A 26,889-nucleotide genomic window follows, 5' to 3' on the forward strand; every position below is an offset into this window, starting at 1 on the left:
ATACACATTCTCGCTGATGATGTCACAATTAGTGTTTCTCCCGTTTACGCTCATCCACTACCTATGTAGACACGAACAATAGCTATGTCATAAAGCTCGTGTCGAACGGCTGAAGTAGAAATCATGCCGTTGCCACCATCCAGTCATCTTAAGCATGGTCATCATCGCACTGCTGCTGTCACAGACATGTATGCTCCCCAACTACTACTACTACTATTACTATTACTACTACTACTACTCAATTCACACAAATATGTTGGTCCCCATGGTATCACTTTTCAGAACCCCAAACAATGCCAGAAAGCCAGGAGCCTGCAAAATGCTTCACATAACATCATATTTCCACAATGCATGGCATCTGCAGAATGTTTAAAAGTGAAGCTTTTCTTTGTGAGCCTCGCTGGATTTTGTAACCGTGGGCATTGCGGCCTGGCTGCTCTCTTGCTGAATAGGCCAACAAATCACAGCGGGGCATGCATGCCTCTAGCTTCCTTGCAGCACAACCAGATGGTCCTCGCCTCAGCACATTTGCACCAGTGGCATCAGGAAAAACAAGAACCAGAAAGCTTGCCTTCTTGCACCCGCGGCTGCATGGTGATTGCGCTACATATGTATGCACATGCTGCCTCTAAAACCATGGTTCATTCAAGGCGTCCGTCATACTTGCTAGTAATCAGCAACTCCACTTAACAAAAGGTTCCGTGCAATTTGTGTGCGCCCACTCTTGTGTGTGTTATGCATGCACGTGCACGCACTCGTGTTTTGACTCTTTATGCACTCACACAAAGCTTTGCTGTATATAAATTCCAACTCATAGGATATGCTGCATTTGTTTATTTTTATTTGTAACACGTGCCTATGTCTTTGTACCCCTGTATATGCTTGTTGGGTTTACAACTGTGTCCACCCTGCACGATGGCAATCTTGGCGATAAGATCACATTCATACAGCCGTCGCCGTCATACAATTGTGAGCCTCTTGGTATTATCACACACATGCCCACACCACACACACACCTGCTCAATTTACCCAAACATGTTGGTCCACCTGGTAATGCTTTGGGGAATCCCAAGCAATCCTGAATAACCACTTGTCTGCAAAATGCTTCCCATGACATCAGGGTGGCACAGTGCGTGGGATCTGCATAATTTTGTTTTTCACTGCTGCAAAAGCCAGCAAGACGGAATTCAGTGAACTTAGAGGGAACACTCAAAATTTTTTTCCCAAGTTAAATGCATTTGCATTAATTACCAGCCTTGCAAAAATTTCTCTTAGCAAGTGCTCAAAGGTGTCCTGCCATTTTCAGCTATGTTTTCCTATGTCTCATTAGAATACTGCGCAAGAAAAAATTTAATTTTTTAGAAATGTGGGGGCATGTTAACTCGAGTGTGCCACAAAATTTTTGCGTTCATGGCATAAAGGGCCCCTCACCACGTTTGGCCATTTTGAGATGACAACCGCAGTGCGTACAACGTGCACTAATGATCGTGTCTGCAAAGTATTACATCCTTACGTGCCATGGAGAGCTTAAATTTGAAACCAAACCTGTGCGCCTTTCTCCTCGTGGGCACCGCACTCCCACCCAGAGTCGACGCCAACTGCACAAATGCACCTATGTAGTTTCGCAGTGCTGTGATGTCGCTCACAGTGATATCTGACTTCGAGAATTATTCAAGGCAACATCAGTTATTTGTTTTATCTGTTGATTCAATAAACAATCTTAAGTTTATAGAAATAATAAAACCTACCAACCGAATGCCTGCTCGTCTATTTTACTCCGTGCCGTAGCAAGAGAGAGGTACTTCCGTTTCACCTGCTTGTTCAGACATCATGCACTCTAACATGCAGAAAACGAAACTATCTGCCATTTTCTACCGTGTTCCAAAGTGCAATCGTGCTCTTTGATCTGCTTGCATCTGCCTCAGTGATAATGACTGTGGCACTGACTGAAACCAAAAAATTCCAAAATTCCCCTTTCGTGTTATCAGCGAACGAATGGAACACCCTACCTGAAGATATTGCAACAATCACTGACCTGTCTGCCTTCCAATCAGCCCTGCGCACATTTTTAAATGCATAAAATGTTCAGCTGCCACTTCTTGACTGGCCTGTGTTAATATATGTATAATTTCTAAATTTCCATTTACCCGCACCCACCTGCCACTTGTGCCTTGTTGAATAGTGCCATGTACAGCACATATGAATTGTGCCATGTACTCTCGCCCAAATTACTTTTCGTTTTTTTTCCCTCTTTTTTTTAATCTTTCTTTTACAAAGTGTTTCTTCTACCAAAATCTGTGCTTGTTGCCTGCAGTCATTTTTATTACAATATCATGTGTGAATTGTATCCCCCCCTATGTAATGCCTCTCGGGGCCTTTAGGGTATTGAAAATAAATAAATAAATAAATAACGAGATGTTCTCGTGCAAAGCGCACAAAATCATCCGCCATACGAAATGAGACAAATGCAACAGCTTGCACACGAGTCCGTCACCGGAAGTGCACCACTCAACAAAAATGCGAGAGAGAAAAGAAAGGCGGAGGGGCCAGTGACCTATCTGTCACATTATCCTCTGGTTCCAGTATAGTAGAATGCAGGGAAGGAATTTCCCTTGCGGAGGCTAGAAGAGAGAAAGTAGACAGTGTGTGTTTGCAGTGAAGCTTGCCTCCTGAAATCGTGGCACTTCAAGTATTTCCATCTCTGCTAGTAATGAACTAATTTGAAAAATTATTGTGCTAGAACACTCCTTAGAAGGCACCTAACAACTTCCAGCATATAATTAAAATTTGCTATGGGGGCTGGTCAGGGTGTCTACCAAGTTGGCATTTCCAAATTCCCTGAGTGATGTAGAACTATGTTTTACGTCAAGACAGGCTGAAACCACATCACCCGATGCTGTCACTCTCTAGTCGTCATCATCATCATCAGCCTGGCTACGCCCACTGCAGGGCAAAGGCCTCTCCCATACTTCTCCAACTATACCCCGGTCATGTGCTAATTGTGGCCATGTTGTCCCTGCAAACTTCTTAATCTCATCTGCCCAACTAACTTTCTGCGCACCCCCCCCCCCCCCCACCTGCTACGCTTCCCTTCTCTTGGAATCCTTTAACTCTCTAGTAAGCTTGTGAAAAAAGAAATTAAAGAAAAACAACTTAATCCAATTTGAATACTAAGGAGTAGTGTTTGTGTTATTCAAAAAGAGAACAGAAGGGAGGGGTTAATAAAATGCAGAGCAAATAAAATTTATTCGAAAAAAACTGCAAATGGTGTCGGACATTCTCAAATACGAATAAAAAGGAAATGCACGTAGAAGCAAATATTTTCGAATATGAACTATTTCTATCAACTGATAGCTCAGTGGTATGAGGCCCGAAATTTATCACAATTGAGATTCTCTCTCAACAGCTCGTAAGTCAACCTCAACTGTCCTGACATACTCTCAGCCCACGCATGCCGCCTCAGTGCTGTGTTTCAATGCTTTAAAGAGTCTATTTTGGTTTGGATGAGGGACACCTGCATTTCGACATCAGCCGACACTGCTTTTTAAACTCAAGCTCCTTCAAAACCACGGCAGCACGTTTCCTTTCCCGTTGATTCCTCAGCGCGTAGGTCCTTTCTGTTCATGACTTCCGTCCGCCACTCGTTCGCACCACGGACCATTTGAAGCATCTTCTTGGTCAGTCGCACAGTTCACGTCCAATTTTTCTAAACTCCTAGGAGCCGCGAAAACATTCGCAAAAATCGGCGGGTTAGAAAAAAAAATGCATGGCATTTGCAGTTCTTAGGGGCTCAAACCGCCACAGGCACATTCGCAAACGCTCTGAAGGCCTGTTGGCACTGGCGTAGCAACGAGAGGGGCCGGGGGGCCGTGGGCCCTGGGTGCACGAGGCCAGTGAGGGGGGGGTGTCATATACATCTGAAGACACCCGAAAATTGGCGAGGAAGGCGAGGATATCGACTACACCCAGGGGGGGTGGACAGGGGGTGACAGAAGTGCTAAGGGCCCCAGATGCCAGACGACCTAGCTATGCCATTGCCTGTCGGTACACGTATTAGACATATTGGTGCTCGTACTGCGACGGGAAATACCGGGTGCACGCGTGTATAATTAAGAAATACATACTGCGTCCCGTGACATTAACCGCTTCCCACGCTGGTTAGGCTTTACTGTAATACTTTTGCGCATGCTTCACCAAATAACATTTCTGTACAGAGGCAAAGCTGACTTTCGGGAACAGGCATTATGCAACGCACCGTGCTCTCCAAGCTTCTAAGCCAATCGCGAGGACCACAAAGGTCCATGCCATTGCTGACAGAAGCGAATTCTTTCAATAAAAGACGCGGCACTCAACGGCAAGAAGCTTCATAGCGAACGTCGAAGCAGCTAGGCCTAGCGTTGCCGTAGTGGCTGCCGGTGGATCTGCGTGTGAGAGCGCCGGTTCGAGGCGGCAAGATAATCAAAATGGCAGCGATGGTGGCCTTTATTAATGCCATTTCAGACCTGCGGTCACGACAAAACATCCGGAAAATTGGACGGCGAAGAGTTCCTGCGTCTGAAATATCAGACGTTCTGATACATTGACTCTAGGGGTACATGGTGGTGCCGTGAAGCCGTCCAAATTATCGGGAATGCGGAAAGTTGGTCGTTGACTGTACACTGGAAACTCTGCCAGCTGACGACAGGGCGTCAAAGACGATTCATTACGACTCCTGTCTGTTATTCCAGCCAGCATTACCGCGACTTTCAACCCTTTCAATAAAATTACAGCTAATCTTCCCTGATAGAGGCACAAATTCTCTGAGATTTCCCTGAGTTTTTCCAGACTTGGTTAAAAGGGTAAACAAAAACCCGGGGCACTTCGCCGACCAAATAAAGATTTAAAAGAAAAGAATACGTTTTCTTTTTTTCCAGACTACTCAAAATCCCTGAGAATTCCCGGTTTTCCCGGCTTTCCAGGTTGGTAGACACCCTGCTGGTGAGGGGCAATTTAAGTAGGAGCATTACAAGCAACTATTGAACACTTGTATTTCTGGTTTTTCCATGCCTGATAACGAGGGATGTACTTTGTTTCTCTGATGTCCTCGACGAACTATACAAGCCACCTTGTTTATATCGAAGAAACTAAGGAGGAGGTGTTGAGTAATGTGTATAATAAATTCAAAGTACATGGGTTAAGTAAGGCCTTTGCAATAAATTACACATGCAAGTGCTCCAAAGCTTTAAGAGTAGGTCTTATGAGCAATGCAATATTTTGATAGCTGCCCTGGCATAACTACAAATGCCTGCAAGACCAAATTCAGCAAACTTAGAGGGAATGCTATCGCAAATTTGTGTTTATCAATTACGCCATTCCACTCCACTCCCCTCTAACACACATGCTCCGGGAGTGCGGGTCGAGATACTCCATGTTCAGCAAGGAGGAGTGGGACTCGCGTTTACGCAGCCCCGCTCTAGACAAGCAAATCCTGACTGTCAGGCGTGCCCGTGACTGGGCCGGTAGGTTAGACTTGCCAGTCTCGACGTGGGACTCGCCGGGTGCGCGACGAGTTCGCGTCCTCACCGGAACTCCAATAAAGTTCTTTCACTCACTTGTCAGCCGTACCATTCTTGCTGCCACGTGCACGGAACGCCTGTCGAACATTATTGCCATCGAAATTTCGTGTGATGCCAATGTCGTGCCTCATTTATGGCTGCACCTCCCGTGACCATCCCAGCAGGGCAATGCGGATTTTCCAATTTTCGTCAGCAAAATGCGATCGACAGCGCCATGAAGCCTGGATTAGGGCTGCACTTTGTAGCAGATGTGTACTTTGGCATATGCAGTTTATCCCTCTGTTTTTTTCTTTGCTGACTCATTCGAATAATGTCGCTGAAGACGCAAATGTATGTTGGAGCTAGCGAAACAAGCGATCTCTGAGCTCGTGCAACCTCTGGTTGAGTGAAACGTGAATTTTTTTTTCCATCGTCTCTGTGTGTTCGTCACTAGAACATTGTCATTTCTCAACTTCACACCGTGCACACTTGCAGCTTTATAAACGCTCAGCAAATGCTCGTGATGTCGGCGTACTTATCTGAGCCAAGCTCACGTGCACTGCCAGGCTGATGTGGGAAACAGTGTGCACTGTGGAAGTAGCTGATAGTGCTAGTTAGCAATCGTTGCTAGTTATCGTTTTGTCATTCTTGCCGGCACCAAGTAAAGTAATATTTACTTACAGAAGGCTTTCATGTTCGTTTACCGAATCGGGATGTAGTACGGTATGTACTAAGGCTCATTTTCCTGTGCGACATCTTCTGGAGTCGAGTGGCGCATCCTACTGACACATTTCAGGGGCGCCTTCGCTGTCGCCCAGACATATGGACTTCATACTGACACATGTACTTGTTTATCTTTTTTGGGTGACTACTTTTCACCATCAAACAAATGTTATTGCTCAGCGCGGGACGCGCACACATGCATTGGAAGTTTCTCAAATGTTATTGATCGTTCTATCGGCTGTCTGTCATCGCCGAACCTTGTGTAATCTGCTGATTGCATTTATGGGCGTCGTGAATGGTGTAGAACTTTCCGGAGGACACGCGGGCACCAGTGATTACTCTCTAACATATGATGGCTCATGTATAAAAGCTGACGCGTTTGACCCACTGATCAGATTTCGCCGATCGCCGAGCTGTGTTCACCATTGTGATCGTGCTTTAAGTGCAGCCTGTTTTTGTGGGCGTAGGTTTGGCCATTAAAAATTAGTTTTGTCATTCACAGTATCGCTACTATGGCCTTTGCCACCACTACTACGTGACGATACCAACGCTGTTTGTGTACACGCACCAGTTCAAAAAAGGGACGCAGTTGACCACTGTGTTCGTACCGCGGCGCGTTCTAAGAGGAAGACAGGCGCCCCACAGACAGGGGGTATCACCAATTTTGGTCATTCTGACCATTTTTTTGGCATTTTTGTAGATGTACACACACTTTATGTGGGCAGATAACTTTATGTGGGCCTTCTCTTGGCCTCCCCACTGCCTGTGTATGTATGTATGCCTAGCACATGGCACACCATAAAGCAAGACATGTAGCGGTGAAATGCGATATTCGCCCTAAGAACTACACCTCCTGCCCTATTCGAGTCATGCGTTTTCGTGCGTACTCATACTGTTTTACTACTTGTTCACTTTACACCACAGGTGCACTGGTTTCAGGCCAAGGAGGAGCTAGTAAAGCATTGCTGAAGCTCCTATTCCAGCCATTCATCACACTGAAGAAACCTCTGGGTACAAAGCATTCACCAGCGGGCTTGATGGCCAGCTGACGACAAAATATGACGGCGCGTACGCATTGTTCCGGTCTTGTCTCACATGCTGCTTGTTTGGTCGTGAGTCTTGCATGGGGCAGCTGTCGAGGCGCGCAGTGGCGCCTGCCAAATGATTTCCCATGGCCACCGCACGATCGCGCCACTATGCATCGTGAAAGGCAGATTTCGCCTTTGTTTAGGCAGAACTACAAGTGCCAGGGAGATTAAATTTAGCAAAAATATTTCAAGGGCTACGGCAAATCTCTCTGCAAATTTAAATAGTTGTGCATGAAATACAGCTTATGTAAAAAAATGTTATTCAAGTGTTAGAAAATATTGTACATTCCCTATCCCCTATGCTTTTAAATGTCCTGAGGTAACTGTAGGCTATATCATATTTACATTTCGCAGAAAGGGGGCTATGCTGAGTGAAATTTTTAATATCGGCTGCTGCCAATGTTAAATGCTTAGCCTACAAAACATTGTTAAGACCCTTTTTTTTTTTCACATGCGAAAATAGTATGCGACCCACATACACTGACTGACAGGACAAAAACTTGCTTCGTGATTTATGTACTATCGTTACTCACCTACAGTGTTGTGCAAGCTTCCTTTGGTGGAGTCTAGAACTTTTTTTCCAAATTATACATACCCAGGTTAAAATTCACCACACAAATTATTTTAAAATTGCAGCTAATGAAGAATTCCCGTCACCGCCACAGCATGTTCATTCATATCCCACTGTTCTCTGGCAATGAAGGAAAGTTACCGAGGGCGGGGCTTCAGCGCATTCCAAGTAGTGTAGCAGTGTTTGACCACGCTCGGAACAAACGTACGCTTTGTAGCAAAGGACACGGAAGGCAAAAAACACAAAATAAGTCGACACTCAGTGGTGTGTTTCATCTTCTTTAAGCTCTTGTTAATAAGGTGTTTTCTCTTCACCAGCTAGAACAGATGAAAATGTGGTAGTTTTTCAAAAGCGCTCTTGCGTATGCTTTGCCTCTGTAGCTTTCTCATCATTGCTACAGAAAGTCGTTTGCAAGTATAGCAGCTAATGAGTGCTTTAAATATAGCTTAAGTTCTGCTATTTTCCTTGCTATGCTATTCGCTTGTTATTTTATGTGTAAGTTATAAATTTTTATTGCAGTACTTGATAAGGATTGGTTGTGTTGCTCCTGTATAAACATTGAGTGTACTTAAACATGACACTGTATCCATTCCTGTAATAGCCTTACACAGTGCTGACACTATGAAATTAAAATGGCATTTTTCATGTTCATGGCCTAATTAAAAGCATCACAAATAATTATTGAACTTGGAAAGCATACTTAGTGCCAGCGAACAAGGAAAGAAGGGAGACAACACCACAATGTGCTAACTTCAACAACTTCATCTTCAGGAAACAACCACCTATTTAAACCCACGCACAGTGGCGCCACATCATCTAAATTTTAACTGTCTAAAAAGGCCGTCTCCTTATATAACAAGTCAACCAAAGTGGCAGTAACACGTGTATCACTATCCTACACATGGCCTGAGCCTCAATAACCTCGCACATCTTTATCTTTGTGCTTCGCAAGAACATGGCAGGACTTGTACACTGGCGCACAGCCGCATTCCTGACATGTTCTCACAGCCGATTGTTAAGACACTTTTCCTGTCTGTCCTATGTATTTTTTCCCACAGGACAGGGGAAGCTCGTAAACAACAGCTTCTATGCAACCCACTGGCGTTTTACTGTGATTCGTAAAGCATTCGAGAGCTGGCTTACGGTATGTGCCCATTACTGACATATTTTCGCGAGTTCTTCTGGTGCTGAAAAGACAGCTTTTGTGTCCACATGGCTAGCCATTTTCTTAAGACTATATGCCATTCTATGCAGATACGGCAGTACCGCTACCTTCCATGTGTGTTCTGACCGTTGATTTGCCACGTCCCGAGTTGTACTGTCTGAACCGCATCTTTTTAGCAGCCCCTCTATGACCGAAACCTGCACTGTCTCCGGAAACCCTGCTTCTGATAACCTTCTCGACTGATCCATAAGACTCATATAGATCTTATGGTGGCAAGATTTCTTTATTGCATTTCCAAAGCACAAGTTGGCAATACTCTTGGCGAGCTTCAAGTAGGCAGATCGATATGGCAACAGGGGGTTATTAGCCCTGGATTTATACTCCCAACACGTGTCGTTCAGTGAACTCGAGCTGAGTAAGAAATGCAGCGTTATCAGCCAGCTCTTCAAGCGTGAGAGTAAGTGGGCTAAGGTTTGCAGAAAAAGCTTTGTAATGTTTGTCTACTGTAGAATGTGCGTCTGGTTCAAAAAAGACTAGATAGCCATCAACGTACCTGACTTTAACTACCCTGTACTCCAACAAGGTACGCAACAGGTTTTGTTACGGTGGGCTAGAAAAATGTCACTTAGTATAGGCGCCAAACATGAGCCGATGCAGACACCCTGCTTTTGAATGAATATTTTGTCATGCCATACTGCATATGTCAAGTGAAGGTAGCAATGAAGCATATCTAAAAAGCCCTGAATGGATAAACTGGCTGAATTTTGAAATGCAACCACGCCATACTCGTCGATGCACTCTTCTACGCATGCCATTAGTTTCTTTTGAAGCAAGGTGTGTAATATGTGTAATAAAATTATGGAAATGACTATGACGTGTACTATGAACATTAAAATGCATTGAGAAAGAATGATGCAATATATAAAATATGTGAGATGCTAAAATTGTCTACAGCACTACTGCCTCACCAGAGCCCTTGAAACCCAAGGGCCTAGAAGCATGTGCTATACAAAGAAATATATTGTTGCAGCATCCTCCGGGAAGAGGATGCGCTACGAAAATAATGGACTTGTAACATGTAGCACATCTTTTAAGAAAGTGAGGACTGCTTTGGTCTTAAAAAGCGGTTCTTCACCAAGAAACATAGCCGGATTCAGAGGGACGCAATGGCGGTATGCAAAAGGAAAATGTTTCCTCCCGTCTCTCTCAGCTTCCCGGCACTCCAGGAAGACATGGAGGACGGTCAGCCTGTCGCCACATCTACCACAGGTTGGTGAGACCATTGGTCTCATTACCGGTCAAGAGAAAGTTATGAGTGCCAAATGTGCGTTCTATTCTTAGTTTAGTGAATAGGACATCTGTTCTTCGTGTTTTCATAGTTGGGTGCCAGAAACCTAACTTCGGCTTAATTAGGTGAAGCTTATTACTCGTTTCAGTGTTTGACAAGCTTTGCCAATGGCTTCGCAGTTTGTTTCTTAGAAAAGGCTTCGTGTCTGTGGCAGGGACAGCAGCAGAACGAATACCCTGATACTATTGATTTGGCAATCTCGTCGGCAAGCACATTTCCCTCGATTCCTCTATGGCCAGGAACCCAGCATACTTTACTACATGTCTATGTGATAAATATATGTTGCATAAGAGTGAGTAGAGTTCATTGAAGACAGGATTTGTATGCTTTTGTAAAAAAATGAGTGCTTTTACAAGACTTAACGAGTCTGTAGATATGATTGCTCTGTCAAGTTTTAGTTTATATGTTTCACTGCAGACAGTACTGCATAGGCTTCCGCAGCGAAGATACTTCTTGGGGGTTCAACACGTCAGATTCAGAAAATGAGGGACCAACAGCAGCGTAGGACACGCCAGCATGTGATTTTGACGCATCTGTGTAAAATTCAGAGCAGGAGTACTTCGATTGAAGTTCACGGAAATGCATAGCAAATTGCAAGCTCAGGAGCGTGCTTTGTGACCTCTACAGAGGATACGTCACATTCTGTCCCCTGCCACTCCCAGTGCGGTAATAGCTTAGCTGCAGGCATTAGGCTATGCTCGAGTATTGGGACATCCATTTCTTCGCTAAGTTCTCTTACACGCAGTGGCAAAGGAAACGAAAAAGCGTTACATGTCAAGTTGTCAACTGTTGTGAGACACGGATGTTCTTTATTAGAACACACTGAGAAAATAGGTGAAGCTGGTGTATGTTCTTTGAAACTGGAGTGATCACTCATCTGACTCTATGCATAGATTTTCGACAGGGCTTTTCTGAATGTGCCAGTGGCCAGATGGATACCCAGATGGTGGACGGGATCTAACATCTTCAGCACGCTCGGGGCGGCAGAGTGATAAGCTACGGCACTATAGTTCAGTCGTGATCGAACTAGGCTCCTGCAGAGATTCAATAAACACTTTCTGTCGCTACCCCATGTTGTGTGGGATAGGATTTTAAGTAACTTAATTGTTTTTAGACATTTTGCTTTAAGATTTTATGCGTGGAATGAAAGTAAGACTGGAGGCAAATGTAACACAAAGGAATTTGTGTACCTTGTTCACAAAAAGCAGGAAATGCACTTTTCATGCCCAAATGTTTTATTAATGAGATGCATGTCATAACAAAGATATAAATTGCTAGAATAAAGGTAGTGGTATAAAACTGATCTAAGCTGGTAGACACATGCTTGTATCTACTAAGAAAAAAATGTAAAAAAATAAGATTACAAAATGTGTTGGCGTCTAATAGGCACTATCTCAGAAAAAGATCAAAATTTTTCATTGAACAGGTATTCCATGACAAAAATTTTACTGCAAGCACTACAGTTTGGCGTGCCAGGCTGCGGCCGCCAATGTTCTGGTCTGGCTTGCACCGATGTCGCTCCGAGTGTCAATGGCCAACGAAAAGGCAGCATCCTCAGACTCGCTCTGCTCGATCCATCAATAAAATCATCCGTGGATGCAGCGGAATCACAAGATCTGCATTCTTTTGAAGCATGCCCACTGCTCCCAAAGGCGGCCATTTTTGCTTTCTATTTTGAGAATTCCGAAACTTCGGAGTGCATTCAAAAATTAACACCTGGCAGGAATAAAACGAACCCCTTAGAAAACAGAAATACAGTTCTCCTACTTCAAGTCCTAAGGCGCAGAGTGTACGTGAGCAGCGCGGAAGGCTTCGAATGCGGGGTTTCAAACTGCCGATAGCAAGCGGCCATTTTCGCTTTCTACTTTGACGATTGCGAAAACTTCGGAGCACATTCAAAAATCACCACCTGGGGGAAAAATAAGAGGAAACAGAAATATCCTCCACGTCTGATAGCGCAGTGTGTTTGTTAGCGGTGTTTCAAACCATCGTTAGTGGGCTAACGATGGCCAATAGGCATGGCACGGAAAGAGTTAAAGAGGTTCATAAGTGTAATGTTTCACGAACACCAATTCTATGCCACTAGCCTGAGGGAGAACTATGAATGCAACTGAGATCAATTTTTCTGAACATCAGAGCATGGGGAGGGGAAGAGGGGCCACCACTATTCTGGTGAAGTAAGCTGTCTGTGGCTGAAATACTACCTTTGTAAAAATTTCTTAATATATGTTTGAAAGCAGTATATGCGGGCAAGGTTTCAAAAGTAGAACTTGAATAAGGGCAATGATTTCAAGTATCTTTTTTTTTACGTCCACAAAGCTCTCAAACAGGCAAGATTGCCTAGACATGAATGGCTGGGTGAAGCGGTTATTTTATTGGTGCCATTTCATTTAAGCAAGCTGCGCTAGATGGCTCTCTTTTTTTTTTTCCACACTGAACCTGTGCACAGAATATTTATGCCGATATGGTCTCGCATTTTACACGCGCTCTAGGTTACACATACCTTGTGGTGGGTCCCCCAACAACTCTAGGGGACTCATCCTTCAGTCAGCAAGTGCAAGTTGTTGCAACCTCTTCAAGAAAGAATCTACTTGGATGATTTGGCTGAACAACAAAAGAATGCGCTTGTATACAAACTGGCCCCACAGTCTTGGTTACTGCAGTAGTTCATTTCACTGCGTATAAATGCCATGAGCCTTAGAGTCCCAAGCTGAGGACGTAAATATTTCAAAGTTGCATGCTTCAAAGTGCAAGGATGGGGTTTTGGTGCAGCACCGCACTTGAGTATTCACGCACTAAATCAGTGGCACAAATTTTTAAAAGCTAGGAACATGAACTATAAAGCGTGAAATCTGCACCAGCTAGCAAAGAACCAGTGCAACAGCAAATTGGTGAAATGAATACATCAGGGCTTGTGCAGAAACTTTGACTCAAATGGCAAGGGCAATTCAAGGATGACAAAGGCGAAATTTCAAGGAAAGGGAAACAAACCTTATTTGTACACATACATACCCCGTTTCCTCTAAAAGACGCAATGCGTCGCTTTTGCTGCCTAGACGGCTCACAGTGTGCAACCACCCGATTTGGTATTTGCTATGTAGCTTATAACTGTGCGATATAGTGCATAAACATAACACCGTATGAGATTTTAAGTCATGGAGTATGAAAGTAAACACAATGCACCGCCATCGGTTGAACAGCGTTTGATTAACCGCTTCGCTTCACACAGATTTACCATGTCCGTTGGATGGTTGGCGCATTCCCTCCCCCGTCCCCCACCCCTAACTGTCTTCATTTCGTGCGGGCGAACTAGCCCATCAAACTTAAAGTATGTTATAACCTGCATTCGGGCACAACAAGCTATCAAGTATGTCGGTTAGTAGACAGCCTCTCGAAGAAGGATTGACTTACAAGCAGCGGTGGTCTTCGTTGTTCTAACGAGAAAGAAAAGGCGTGTGATTGGAAACGGTACATATGACAATAATGGATCCTTACCTTGATCGCTGCCTCGGCCTGACACGGGACTAAACTGGGCGTAAATGTTGTGGCTCTGGCCAGCCATAACGAGGCATCGTTGAGGACGATAATCGCAAAATCTAGAAGCACCGCTCGCGCCGCAGCATCTTCGAATGCTTCAAATTCATCGCCAAACCGGATGGTGACGATGACAATGGGCTTCTTCGATTTTCCACTTCTGGCCAACGTTACTAGACTAGGTTCAGTTGTCAAACTCTCCGTAGGCGCCGTACATCGCGGGTGGCCCCTTGTCTTGGTTTGCCGCCAGAGGGCGGGAGCACCGCAAGTAGCTCTACCAGGGCGCAGCTCTGCGTTGGCGAAGGGGCTTGAGTCCTCAGACTTCGCAACTTACGTACTCAGCAAGTGTTTTCACCGATGCGTCTTTAAATGTTTGTATACTCTCGCGTTTAGGAGATTGATTAAAAAACTTTGCGTAGCTGTGAAAATGCTGCTGCGCTGCCCCAGAGTGCGCTGTGGAGTCCTTAGTCCAGGGCCGCAGCAGCCCCGGCCGTCCACTGCGCTCTATATTAATCAGCTGTTGCTGATGGGTAGCTGATTAGTAGTTGTAATCAGCTGTTGCTGCTTAGTACTAATTAAATATTAATGCGAACGCATGAGGCGATGTTAGCGCGACCACACGATGGTCGAACAAAGTCACGGGAGCCCAAGCGAACTATAATCGAGGCAGTTCACGAGGCCAGTCAAGGCACAGTGAATTAGGCGAAGTTAATTAAGGCACAGGTAATTAAAATAGAGTTAAGGCCTGGACCTTTGGTGGTGGCAACGAATTACATAAATAGACGAACTAATTTATTAATTAGTGAATTAAGAAGTACACTAACAAATATTGGATAATTTTTAATTAATTATGAATTAACTACGCATTACCTAACTGGGCGGATTTATAATAATTTGAATATCTCAAAGCTACGGCAAACATTACCTTGGTTTTGCCCAGCTACGCGGCATTCGCATATTTTAAAACTCTGGCTGAAGTTAGCTGGGACACGGTATATACACACTCTCAGCACTTCATTTCGGGATTAAAAAAAATGAAGCTAGCACTATTTCTTTCATCAGAGCACCGCATTCACAAGTGCAATGTTGAAACCTACGTGAGCTTTGCTCCCTTGCGAGCACACTTGCACGTTCAAAGTTTAAGTTATCGCTGCAGGAACGGAGCTAGCATATATATATCATTTTGGCAGCAGCGGCAACGGAAAACAGCGACGACGTACTCACAATCGTGTGCTTCTTCCACGCAGGCCTGTTCTACATCAAGTTTCTTCGGCCTAACATAGCTGATCACCTAGCTCGTCATATCAGCAAAGTTTCGTCACCTGGCCGTATGACACGTGCTGCTGGAGGCCTGTGACGTAACCCGGACAGTAATTCCCATTGGCTCTTCGAGGAGAAGACTGCTACAAAAGCTGCGAGCGCTCCCGCTCAAGGTTCATTTTGGCAGCAGCGGCAACGGAAAACAGCGACGACGTACTCACAATCGTGTGCTTCTTCCACGCAGGTCTGTGCTGCACTGTTTTACTGAATTTATTTTTTCGTTTGGTTTCCTGCTATTGCTGCTGCTGCCACGGTGTATTTTGCACTGCAATGTCTAAAGAAATCAGGGCCCTTTTCGAGGAACTGAAACATATGAACTTCATGCAGAGTTCAAACATTTTAGAGATACATTCGAGAGAGATTTTCGGAAAGAAATGAGGTAGGTGAAGAACAGCCTGACGTTCATTAGTAAAGAGTATGATAGAATGAAAGTGCAGAACAAAGAACTGAAAGAGGCGAACGTTCAACTTGAAAGTCGGTGCAGTGACCTTGCACAGCAGTTGAAGGCTCATGAAAGTCGTCTCCTGCATGCTGAACAATACTCTCGAAACACAAATGTTGAAATTAAAGGTGTTCCTTGCAACATGCCAGATAACCTAACTGAGATAATAGGTAGAATTGCAGCAAAAGTGAATGCCTCTATTTTGCCAACTGACATTGACGTAATTCACCGCGTCCCGACAGCAAACTCGGCAGTAAAAAATATACTTGTGCAGTTCAATCGGAGGCAGGTCCGTGACGCTTTTCTTCACAAAGCGCGCGCTGCAAAATTGGGATGCTCTGACATTGGTTTTGGTTCTGACATGCGAATTTTTGTTAATGAGCACCTTTGCCCTGAACTCAAGCGCATTCTGGGCGAGGCAACTGCGCAGAAGCGCCAAGCCAAATGGAAGCGTGTTTGGGTGCGCAATGGTAAAATCTTTGCTCGTCAAACCGACGATACGCCCACAATCAGAATTGCATGCAGAGAGGACATTGCGAGGCTCACTGCGTCATCAGATAGTGACTAAAGCAAAAGGTGTCACTGGCTCAGAAATGGTAACGTTTGAAAATATGTCGCATGTCTATGTTTCTGAAGCCAAGCGCACTTGCAGTGCGACATGTTTATTCTGTAGAAGTTTTGTTATACCCTCGTACATCCCTTGTGAGTATATTATACCCAAAACGAATTGCGTCATGTTACGTTTTGTGCCCCCGTGCTTAAGGTTGTGGCACTAAACAGTTTCAGTCATGATGAAGCATCCAGTTTGACTGCCCAAGTTTATATCGTACAAATTAACAGTCCCACGTGGTTATTGTTACTGTACCAGGGATATCTGCATATGTCAGCGAGAACTCGGCCTTGCAGTTGCACATGTTGCGTTTGCCAACCATTTTCCATATGGTCACGTACTTTATTCTTCTTATCATTTCGTGATGACAGTCAATCGGTATTTTGAACGTGTTTGCCCCTGTGAACTGGGATCTAATATGAAAAAGAAAGGCTTGTTCTCAGGGTTGCATTTAAACATTCACTCAATGAGGCATAAACACGAACAACTAGATCAGCTGATACATAATCTTCCGGTATCTTTTGATTGTTTTATGTTTACTGAAACATGGTGCGCACAAGAAAATGATCTCAATTCGATGGAATCATTCTCGCGCTTTTTCTTGAACAGAGGGACCCGCGGGGGCGGCCTGGCAGTTTATATTGACACGTATACTTATCTTTATCGGGCAACCACGTTTCGCAGCCTAACAAATGTAATCGCACAGCGTGGGACGCGCCTGTATGTATCCGAAGTTTCTGGAACGTTATCGATGCTTCTATCCGCTGTCTGTTGTCGCCGAACGTTATGTTATCTGATTTCATCACCTGACGCGAATGGTGTAGAACTTTGTGGAAGGCACGCAGGTCCGAACGATTAGTCTGGAACATTCGACGACTGCTCTATAAAAGCCGACGCGCTTGACCCGATGATCAGATTTCCGACGATCGCCGAGCGTGTTCGCCGCTATCGTTGTGCTTTAAGTGTATCCTGTTTTGTGGGCACAGGTTCGCCCAATAAAAATTAGTTTCCTTGTTCACAGTATTGCTACTGTGTTATTCAACGTCACCACCGCGTGACATCTGGTGGAGGTGCTTGTGCGTTCATGTACCGAACGCCCCCGCGAAGCCGCGATCCAAGCCCGAAGCCCGAGGAAAAAACCGACATCGTCCAAGACCAGCGTGCTAGCCGCAGACTGCAAAGACTGCCCCCAGAGCACGGACTTCTGCCTGAAACGACAAAGAAGATAGTGGTCAAGACAACCCAAATGGCTGCCCCAGTGTCCCCCGTTATCCTACAGCAACCTCGGGACCCACCAACCTTCCATGAAGCAGCAACTGAAGACCCGGAATCCTGGCTGGAGACGTACGAGCGAATCGCGACTTTCAACAACTGGGACTCCGACGACAAGTTGCGGCATGTATACTTCGCCCTAGAAGACGCCGCCAGAACGTGGTTCGAGAACAGGGAGTCGACCTTGACGACATGGGACCTCTTCCGTACCGGCTTCCTGCGCACCTTTACGAGCGTCGTGCGCAAGGAAAGGGCCGAAGCCATGCTGGACGCCCGAGAGCAGCTACCTAACGAGAACGTTGCCATCTTCACGGAAGAAATGAAACGTCTGTTCCGCCATGCCGACCCGGATATGCCCGAGGAGAAGAAAGTCCGCCTTCTCATGCGTGGTGTGAAGGAAGAACTTTTCGGCGCAATGATACGAAGCCCACCGAAGACCGTAGAAGAGTTCCTTCGCGAGGCCACCAGCATCGAGAAGACACTCGAAATGCCGAACCGGCAATTCAACCGCCGTACAAGCTCTACCCACTACGCAGGAATTCAATCACTGGCCACGGACGATCTGCGCGAGACCATCAGGGCCATAGTGCGCGAAGAACTGCGCAAGGTCTTGCCTTCGTCGCAGCCTCAAGTGGCCTCGATCGCCGACATCGTTAAAGAAGAGGTGCACCGATCGCTTGGAGTTCCTGAGGTGCAACCAGAATCACCACAGCCCCAGCCGGAAGTGATGACCTACGCCGCCGTCGTACGCCGTCAAGGCCCCCCTCCGCGACCGCGCCAGGGCCCTGTGACGCCGCAATTCCGTCGTCCGCCGCTGCCGCCGCCAGCACGCCCACCCGTCGCCCAGCGCGCCTACGCGAGGAAGACGGACATTTGGCGAGCCCCCGACCACCGCCCGCTCTGCTATCACTGCGGAGAAGCCGGCCATGTGTACCGCCGATGCCCATACCGCGACTTGGGACTGAGAGGGTTCGCCGTGAATGCGCCGCGTCCACAGCTTGGCGAGCGCCCACGTGACATCGCCGATTACCTCGCCGCTACTCAGTGGAGCCCTCGACGGCCGTCCCGTTCGCCGTCACCAGGCCGCTACCTGTCGCCGCAGCGCCGACCATACACCGGCCCAGCCCGGGGCCGCTCTGCGAGCCCATATCCGGAAAACTAAAAGCAGCAACCGATGGAGGTGCGGTTGCTGTTCGTCGAACTGACGTAGATCCTCCGCCGCCGACGAAGACGACGAAGAAACCATCTCGACGACCTAATGACGAGACGCCGCCGTTCCGACGAAGTCAGGAAGCCAAGACTACACCGACGAAAGACGGCTTGACGACGCGACGTTCCAGCTTCAGTTCAACACGACGCAGCCGTGATCCGACGCCGAGACCTAACTGTAACGCCAGACAAAGAACCACCGACCTCGACGTGCTTCTCGACGGCCACGCTGTTACCGCCTTAGTGGTCACAGGGGCCGATTACTCTGTCATGAGTGGACACATCGCCGCCCAGTTGAAGAAGGTTAAGACTGCATGGGAAGGCCCTCAAATTCGCACCGCTGGAGGACACCTGATTACGCCGACTGGAATCTGCACGGCAAGAATAACCATTCATGACCGGACTTACCCTGCATGACGATCCGACCGCTGGACACCTCGGATTTTCCCGGACACTATCGAGGATACAAGAAAAGTATTATTGGCCACGCCTGACCGCCGACGTCGCCCGTTATGTCAGAACATGCCGAGACTGTCAGCGACGCAAGACACCGCCGACAAGGCCAGCCGGATTACTACAGCCAATCGAGCCTCCTTACCGACCATTCCAGCAGATCGGGATGGACTTGCTGGGACCCTTTCCGACGTCAACAACCGGAAATAAGTGGATCGTCGTGGCGACGGACTACCTCACCCGCTTCGCTGAAACTAAAGCACTGCCGAAAGGTAGCGCAGCCGAAGTGGCGAAATTCTTTGTTGAAAACATCCTGCTGCGACATGGTGCCCCAGAAGTCCTCATCACCGACAGAGGAACGGCTTTTACAGCGGAGCTCACCCAAGCCCTCCTGAAATACAGTCAAACAAGGCACAGGAGGACAACGGCCTACCATCCGCAGACGAATGGTCTTACAGAGCGGCTGAATAAGACCCTCGCCGACATGCTAGCGATGTACGTCGACGTCGAACACAAGACCTGGGATGCCGTCCTGCCGTACGTACGTAACATTCGCTTACAACACGGCGGTGCAAGAAACAACACAGATCACGCCGTTCAAGCTGGTCTACGGCAGGAACCCGACGACGACGCTCGACGCCATGCTGCCGCACGTCACTGACGAGGAGAACGTTGACGTCGCTACCTATCTCCAGCGCGCCGAAGAAGCCCGACAGCTCGCTCGCCTGCGAATCAAGAGCCAGCAGAGGACCGACAGCCGACACTACAACCTCCGACGACACTTCGTCGAGTGCCAACCCGGCGACCGTGTTTGGGTATGGACCCCGATACGCCGACGAGGACTCAGTGAGAAGCTACTCCGACGCTATTTCGGACCCTACAAGGTCATCCGACGTATTGGCGCTCTGGACTATGAGGTCGTGCCAGACGGCATTTCGCTATCACAGCGGCGCCGCTCACGACCTGAAATAGTCCACGTTGTGCGACTCAAGCCGTACTACCAGCGTTAATGAACTTTGGGGCTTCGCGTAACTGACCTTTGGACTTTGTTTCTTTTCGTTGTTCTGTTACTTATGTTTAATAAGTGTCCTTTTGTGTTTCGCTTTCTTATATTTGTAGCATCGGGACCACGGTGTAAGAAATCGGGACGATGCTTTTTAAGAGGGGGGTATTGACACGTATACTTATCTTTATCGGGCAACCACGTTTCGCAGCCTAACAAATGTAATCGCACAGCGTGGGACGCGCCTGTATGTATCCGAAGTTTCTGGAACGTTATCGATGCTTCTATCCGCTGTCTGTTGTCGCCGAACGTTATGTTATCTGATTTCATCACCTGACGCGAATGGTGTAGAACTTTGTGGAAGGCACGCAGGTCCGAACGATTAGTCTGGAACATTCGACGACTGCTCTATAAAAGCCGACGCGCTTGACCCGATGATCAGATTTCCGACGATCGCCGAGCGTGTTCGCCGCTATCGTTGTGCTTTAAGTGTATCCTGTTTTGTGGGCACAGGTTCGCCCAATGAAAGTTAGTTTCCTTGTTCACAGTATTGCTACTGTGTTATTCAACGTCACCACCACGTGACAATATTAAATCTTGTTACGCATTCGAGCTTGTTGATGAATTTACAGTTATAACAAATGACTATGAAGTTCTCACATTACGTCATAACCATCAAATCTTATCGGTAGTGTATAGGCCCCGAGCGGGAACAGTGACCAGTTTCTCAATTATGCAAACAAATTTCTAGAATTCTGTTCTAGTAACCGTTATATAGTGCTCATGGGTGGCGATTTCAATATAAATATAGCTGAAGATAATTACACGTCACTTAGTCTTGCCAACATAATTGAATCCAATGGTTTTACAAACGTAATAGCGTCTCCCACAAGAATTACGGCTTCCAGCCAGACAACTATAGATTTATACGTCGTGAATGCAGACACTACTGTCGAATACGCTGGTACATTGTCGTCCGACCTTAGCGACCACTGCCCAATTTTTGTCTCGGTTGTACAAAAACTTTCAACTTTCACTAGAAGAGCCCTTACTACCTATCAGTCAATTAATGACACAAATCTTAATAAATTCAGAGAAATGATAAACAGTGCTGACTGGTCCGAAATTTATACTAATAACTGTGCAGATGAAGCGTACAATATATTTATAAATAGATTTCGTGAAATATATGATGCATGTTTCCCGTGGTCCACAAAGCGCCAATCTAAAAAAAATGAGAAAACCATGGATTACGCCGTCTCTTTATAAACAGATAAAAAAGAAAGACAAGATGTTTCAAAAATTTTTATCCAGCCGAGATTTGGCCGATCTGACTGCCTTCAAACAGTTCAGAAATAAATTAAACAGGGAGTTGCGGAAGGCGTGTAAGGAATATTATACGATTATATTTGAAACAGACGGTCGCAGTGAAGCAAAATTAGTTTGAAAATCAATAAACGCAGTCCTTAACATGTCCAAGCCCTCCAATTCTATAGGAGGTCTTACAATGAACGGTGTAACCTTAATGGGTACTGAACTAGCGGATAGCTTTAACAAACATTTTATTGGTCTCCCGAAAACGGACTACAACAAAGATGCTACCTGCCTAATTTCCGTACAGACAGCTGACTCCTTTTTTCTCCACCCTACGCACCCATCCGAAGTTTTTGCTACACTAATGGCCTTAAAGAATAGCTGCAGCCTTGACGCAGAGGGTCTGTCAGTAAAACCAATAAAATTTGTAGCTGACCTTCTTGCACCTCACTTATCGTATATATTTAACCTATCGATATCTTCATCTGCTTTCCCAGACAGACTAAAACTAGCCAAAGTGATTGTTATCGATAAATCTGGGACGACACAAGACATGGGCAACTATCGCGACCAATATCGATTCTGCCAATATTCTCGAAACCACTAGAAAAAATTTTGCTTAAGCGTTTGGACATTTACTTTAACGATAATCGCCTTTTTACAGATTCCCAATTTGGTTTTAGACAAGGCTTATCTACGGAATCTGCGCTACTTAAACAAAAAGAACTAATTTTGTAAAACATTGAAAATAAACTTCTAACATTAGGCATTTTTGTCGATTTCAGCAAAGCATTTGACAGCATTAATCATAACATTCTTATAGATAAATATGCATACGGTATAACAGGCAATCCGCTTAAGGTGATAAAGCCATATCTTGAAAAACGGCAGCAATCCGTATGTGTTGATGGTTGTAGCTCCAGTTTTGAGTATATAAGATGCGGAGTACCGCAGGGCAGTATCTTAGGTCCGTTCCTCTTCAACGTATATATAAACGATCTCGTCCATATTTCCAAGAAGGCGGAGTTTATAATATATGCCGACGACACTAGTTTATTTTTATCTGGAAACTCATCGAATGAACTCCTCTTTGAAGCAAACGTCATATTGGAAAGCCTCCATAACTGGTCACATGTAAACAGTTTAAAAATTAATCATAATAAAACAAAGGCGGTTATTTTTCGTTCGATAAATGGGAAAGTAACCATATCAATCCCACTGCTTATTGGATACTACGCTATCGAAATCGTAAGTAAATATAAATCTCTTGGCGTAATATTTGACGAACATCTTAAATGGGCTGATCACTTCCGTCATCTTTCTTTAAGCTTGTCGAAATCTGTAGGAGCTCTTTCACGAGGTCGCGACTTGTTTCCCGTGAAAGTTAAAAAATTAATATATCATTCATTATTTCACTCTCAAATAAGCTACTGCCATCTTGTGTGGGGAACTGCGGCTCGCGTGCATCTAAACCAACTACTACTTTTGCAAAAAAAAAAGCTATCCGCATAGTTTCTGGCTCAGATTACCTCGCTCACACCAGACCACTGTTTATTAAGCATGGAATATCGCCCATTCATCATCTAGTGTCATTTACCATTCTTCGCGCCTTGAATAACTTCAGCTTGCCTCGGACTAAGTTCATAATCCAACTCTCATCGGTGACACAAACGCACACTAATACAAGCACCAGACGCAAAGAGAAATGGCATCTACCCCGACTTCGCACGACGTATGGCTCCCAAATGTTGCATTTCCTGGTTCCGAACACCCTTAACACACACAAATGGTACACAGAAAATATGAACCTAAACAGAAAAACAATTGTTCAGCAATTTTTTGAGCATGTGGTGGGTTCAAACCCAAAGTAGGCTAATAGTGTTTTTTTCCATTGTATAAAAAGAAATGCTGCTATGTATTGTTTGAACTTGATATATTATATCGTAATGTTGAAATGCAATTACGTTTTACTCTTTCTGTTTCTGCTATAACGCTGTAATATGCTTTTTTGTTACTTCTCAGTGCATTGTATATTTGAATTTTTACTTTGTATTGCATTAAGCTTAATTGAAATTCTGCATTGTGTTCCTTGATTCATGATGTATGTCAAATTGTACTTTTTTTCTCTTCACTGCTGCCATTTTGTAAATGGGCCCCGGACCCCGTCAAGCTGCTTCAAGGCAGCTTTTTGTCCCCGGCCTTTTTCTCTTGGAGAAATAAATGAATCTTGAATCTTGAATATACGCATTCGCGTCACTAAATAAACTTGGATGATACGGCCCGTAAACTCTTCAAATCGCACGCGGCATTTAAAACGCATAAGAGTGTCGCAAAAATGCACCGAGACTGCAGCAAAACACGCATATATACAACGCGCCAAAACACATGAACAACGGACAGTGCTTCGTCGCCCTGTCCGCGCCATGCTGACCGAGCAAAGTGCGACAGCAGCGCCACGAGATGCGAGGATCGGTGGTGGGTCCACGCAGTCACGGGAGTTTGAAAACTGAACCTAGTCTAGTAACGTTGGTTCTGGCTATGGTGGCTAGAAGCCACCATAGTTCTGGCAATGGTTCTGGAGGCATTGGTTCTGGCTACCCATGGGCTGCCAGAAGCGATGGGCGCTCGCCGCCACCTTTACGGGGACTTCACGGCACGACTTACTGGAACTCCAGACCTGCACAGATATCCGGCTTCTATGGGAGCAGCTTGCGCCCACTTTCGTTCAACCGACGACCGTGGGTGGCGCTTTTATAACTTGTTCGTCTCGAAGGAGACTCGAAGGAGAAGCGGCAATAAATTACATCCGAAAAGCAACAGCCGAATCTTTCCAAGGCAATGACGAGGTTATACTTGTTGAAAAAAAGAGCATGAAAGAGACCCAAGGGGAAAAGCAGCTGGTGCTAACAAATTTAAACTGGAAGAAAGCGGAAGAAAAAATTCCTAAGCGTACAGCCGCAGGGCTATTCCCATTAGGCTGATTAATGAACTAGGACCAAAAAGTAAGGAAGCTCTGGTGAAAGCAGTGGAAAGAACTTTAAAAGATAAACGAATACCAGACAGCTGGCGACAAAGCAGAATGAATTTGATTTATAAAGGAAAGGGGGAGAAAGACAGAATTCACTCGTATAGACCGTTGACCATTACCGGTAATATACAGGCTAGCAAATGCAGGCAATCAAATTAAAGCTTCAAGCATGGGCAGAGAATAATGGCATTTTGGGAGAGCTTCAGAATGGTTTCAGAATAGGTAGGCGTTTGGATGACAACTTGTTTGTTCTTACTCAGTGTATTGAAATATCAAAAGCAGAAAGCAGACCGTTGTATGTGGCCTTTTTAGACATTACAGGAGCCTACGACAACGTGGACCGCAACATATTGTGGGATATCCTGGAAGGGCAAGGCTTAGGTAACGATTGTATACAGCTTTTGAAAGAGATTTACCTAGAAAATACCGTTTGCGTTGAATGGAAAGGGATGAGGAGCGAGGAGAAAGTTCATATAAACAAGGGACTGAGGCAGGGGTGCCCTTTATCCTCGCTGTTGTTTATGATGTACATGGTGAGGATGGAGAGGGCGCTATAGAAGGAAGTAATATCGGCTTTAATCTCTCATACAAACAGGCGGGTACAGTAATAGAGCAGCAACTCCCAGGTTTATTTTATGCAGACGACATTGTGTTGCTAGCTAACAAGCAAAGTGATTTGCAACGTCTGGCTAATATCTGTGGACAGGAAGGTAACGATTTAGGCTTGAAGTTTAGTGTTAGAAAATCAGGTGTTATGGTATTCAATGAAAACAGTGAACAGACAGTGGAGATACAGGGCCAAGAAATACCTCGGGTAACAGAATATAAATACCTTGGTATATGGATAAACCAGGGCAATGGATATATGGAAACACAGGAAAAAACCATAACAGTAAAGGGGAAGAGAAATGCAGCCATAATGAAGCACAGAGCGCTATGGGGATACAATAGGTACGAGGTCCTCCGAGGTATGTGGAAAGGTGTAATGGTTCCAGCACTTACTTTTGGAAATGCGGTTGTTTGCTATAAATCAGGGGTACAATCAGGACTCGACGGGAACCAAAGGTCAGTGGGTCGCCTCGCATTGGGCGCTCACGGAAAGACTACAATTGAAGCTGTGCAGCGTGATATGGGCTGGACTAGTTTTGAAGTGAGGGAACCTCGCAGTAAAACTGAGTATGAAGAACGGCTGAGGAATACGGAAGAAAGTAAATAGGCTGGGAGAGTGTGCAGGTATCTGTACAGGAAAAACATTGATTCACAGTGGAGGAAAAGAACTAGGAAGCTTACCAGCAAGTATGCGGCCTGTAGGGTGGACAACACAACAACAAAGGTCAAGCGGAAAGTCAGAGAAGCTGAATGAATCTCATGGGTGGCGGCAATGGAAAAGAAACCTGCCATGAGTAACTACTTAAGAGGAAAAAACGAAATCAGGAAAGAAACCATTTATGATAACTCAAAGGGAAGCTCATTACTTTTCGAAGCGAGATCAGGATGCCTTAGAACACGCACCTATAAAGCGATATATAAGAAGGAAGAAGAAGCATGTGCTTGCTGTGGTAAAGCTAGGGAAACTACGGAGCATGTTTTATTAGAATGTGAAGACGTCTACCCAGCGGTGGATTTAGGCACCACTGGCCTCCTTGAAGCCCTTGGGTTCAGAGGGAGCAGTGGTAAAGCAAACATGTCCGCAATAGACATTAGTAAGAGGCGACTGGAGGATTGGTGGAAGAAAAGTAGGGAAACGACAAAAGACGGAGACGTACAAAAGCACAGTTCGCAATAGGGGATCAGAAAATTTGAGCGTGGTAGTTCATAGTGTTTTTTTTCTTTTTTCATTGTTTAACCTAGGTAGATTGTTAGACAGTATAGTAGCAAGAGCTTGGTGGCGCAACCCACCGCCCCGTTCCAAAGGGGACGCTCATAACATCCGTCCGTCCGTCCGTCCGTCCGTCCGTCCGTCCGTCCGTCCGTCCGTCCGTCCGTCCGTCCGTCCGTCCGTCCGTCCGCCCGCCCGCCCGCCCGCCCGCCCGCCCGCCCGCCCGCCCGCCCGCCCGTCCCTCCATCCATCCATCCATCCATCCATCCATCCATCCATCCATCCATCCATCCATCCATCCGTCCGTCCGTCCGTCCGTCCGTCCGTCCGTCCGTCCGTCCGTCCGTCCGTCCGTCCGTCCGTCCGTCCGTCCGTCCGTCCGTCCATCCATCCATCCATCCATCCATCCATCCATCGTCTGCTACGCGGTGGGCGGCTGTGCGGCGCGCTGTGATT

General features: G+C 45.9%; 1 protein-coding gene and 1 long non-coding RNA gene across 2 annotated transcripts in view; one reads left to right on the forward strand and one right to left on the reverse strand.

Annotated features, from left to right (window-relative positions):
- LOC135918883 (uncharacterized) overlaps positions 1-14,136 on the reverse strand; it is a 64,851-nt gene extending 50,715 nt beyond the window's left edge. The window contains exons 1-2 of the mRNA XM_065452570.2: positions 13,925-14,136; positions 13,841-13,863 (exon numbers count right to left, since the gene is read on the reverse strand). Of these exons, the coding sequence (XP_065308642.2) occupies positions 13,841-13,863; positions 13,925-13,991 (90 nt within the window). The 5' untranslated portion in view covers positions 13,992-14,136. The remainder of the gene's footprint in view (positions 1-13,840; positions 13,864-13,924) is intronic.
- A 1,283-nt stretch (positions 14,137-15,419) lies between these two features.
- Positions 15,420-26,889, forward strand: part of LOC135918884 (uncharacterized) — a 32,946-nt gene continuing 21,476 nt past the window's right edge. Inside the window, exon 1 of the long non-coding RNA XR_010569815.2 lies at positions 15,420-15,467. This is a non-coding gene — a long non-coding RNA (uncharacterized lncRNA). The remainder of the gene's footprint in view (positions 15,468-26,889) is intronic.

Source organism: Dermacentor albipictus, chromosome 9 (genome assembly GCF_038994185.2).
Source record: "Dermacentor albipictus isolate Rhodes 1998 colony chromosome 9, USDA_Dalb.pri_finalv2, whole genome shotgun sequence".
Taxonomy (NCBI): domain Eukaryota; kingdom Metazoa; phylum Arthropoda; class Arachnida; order Ixodida; family Ixodidae; genus Dermacentor; species Dermacentor albipictus.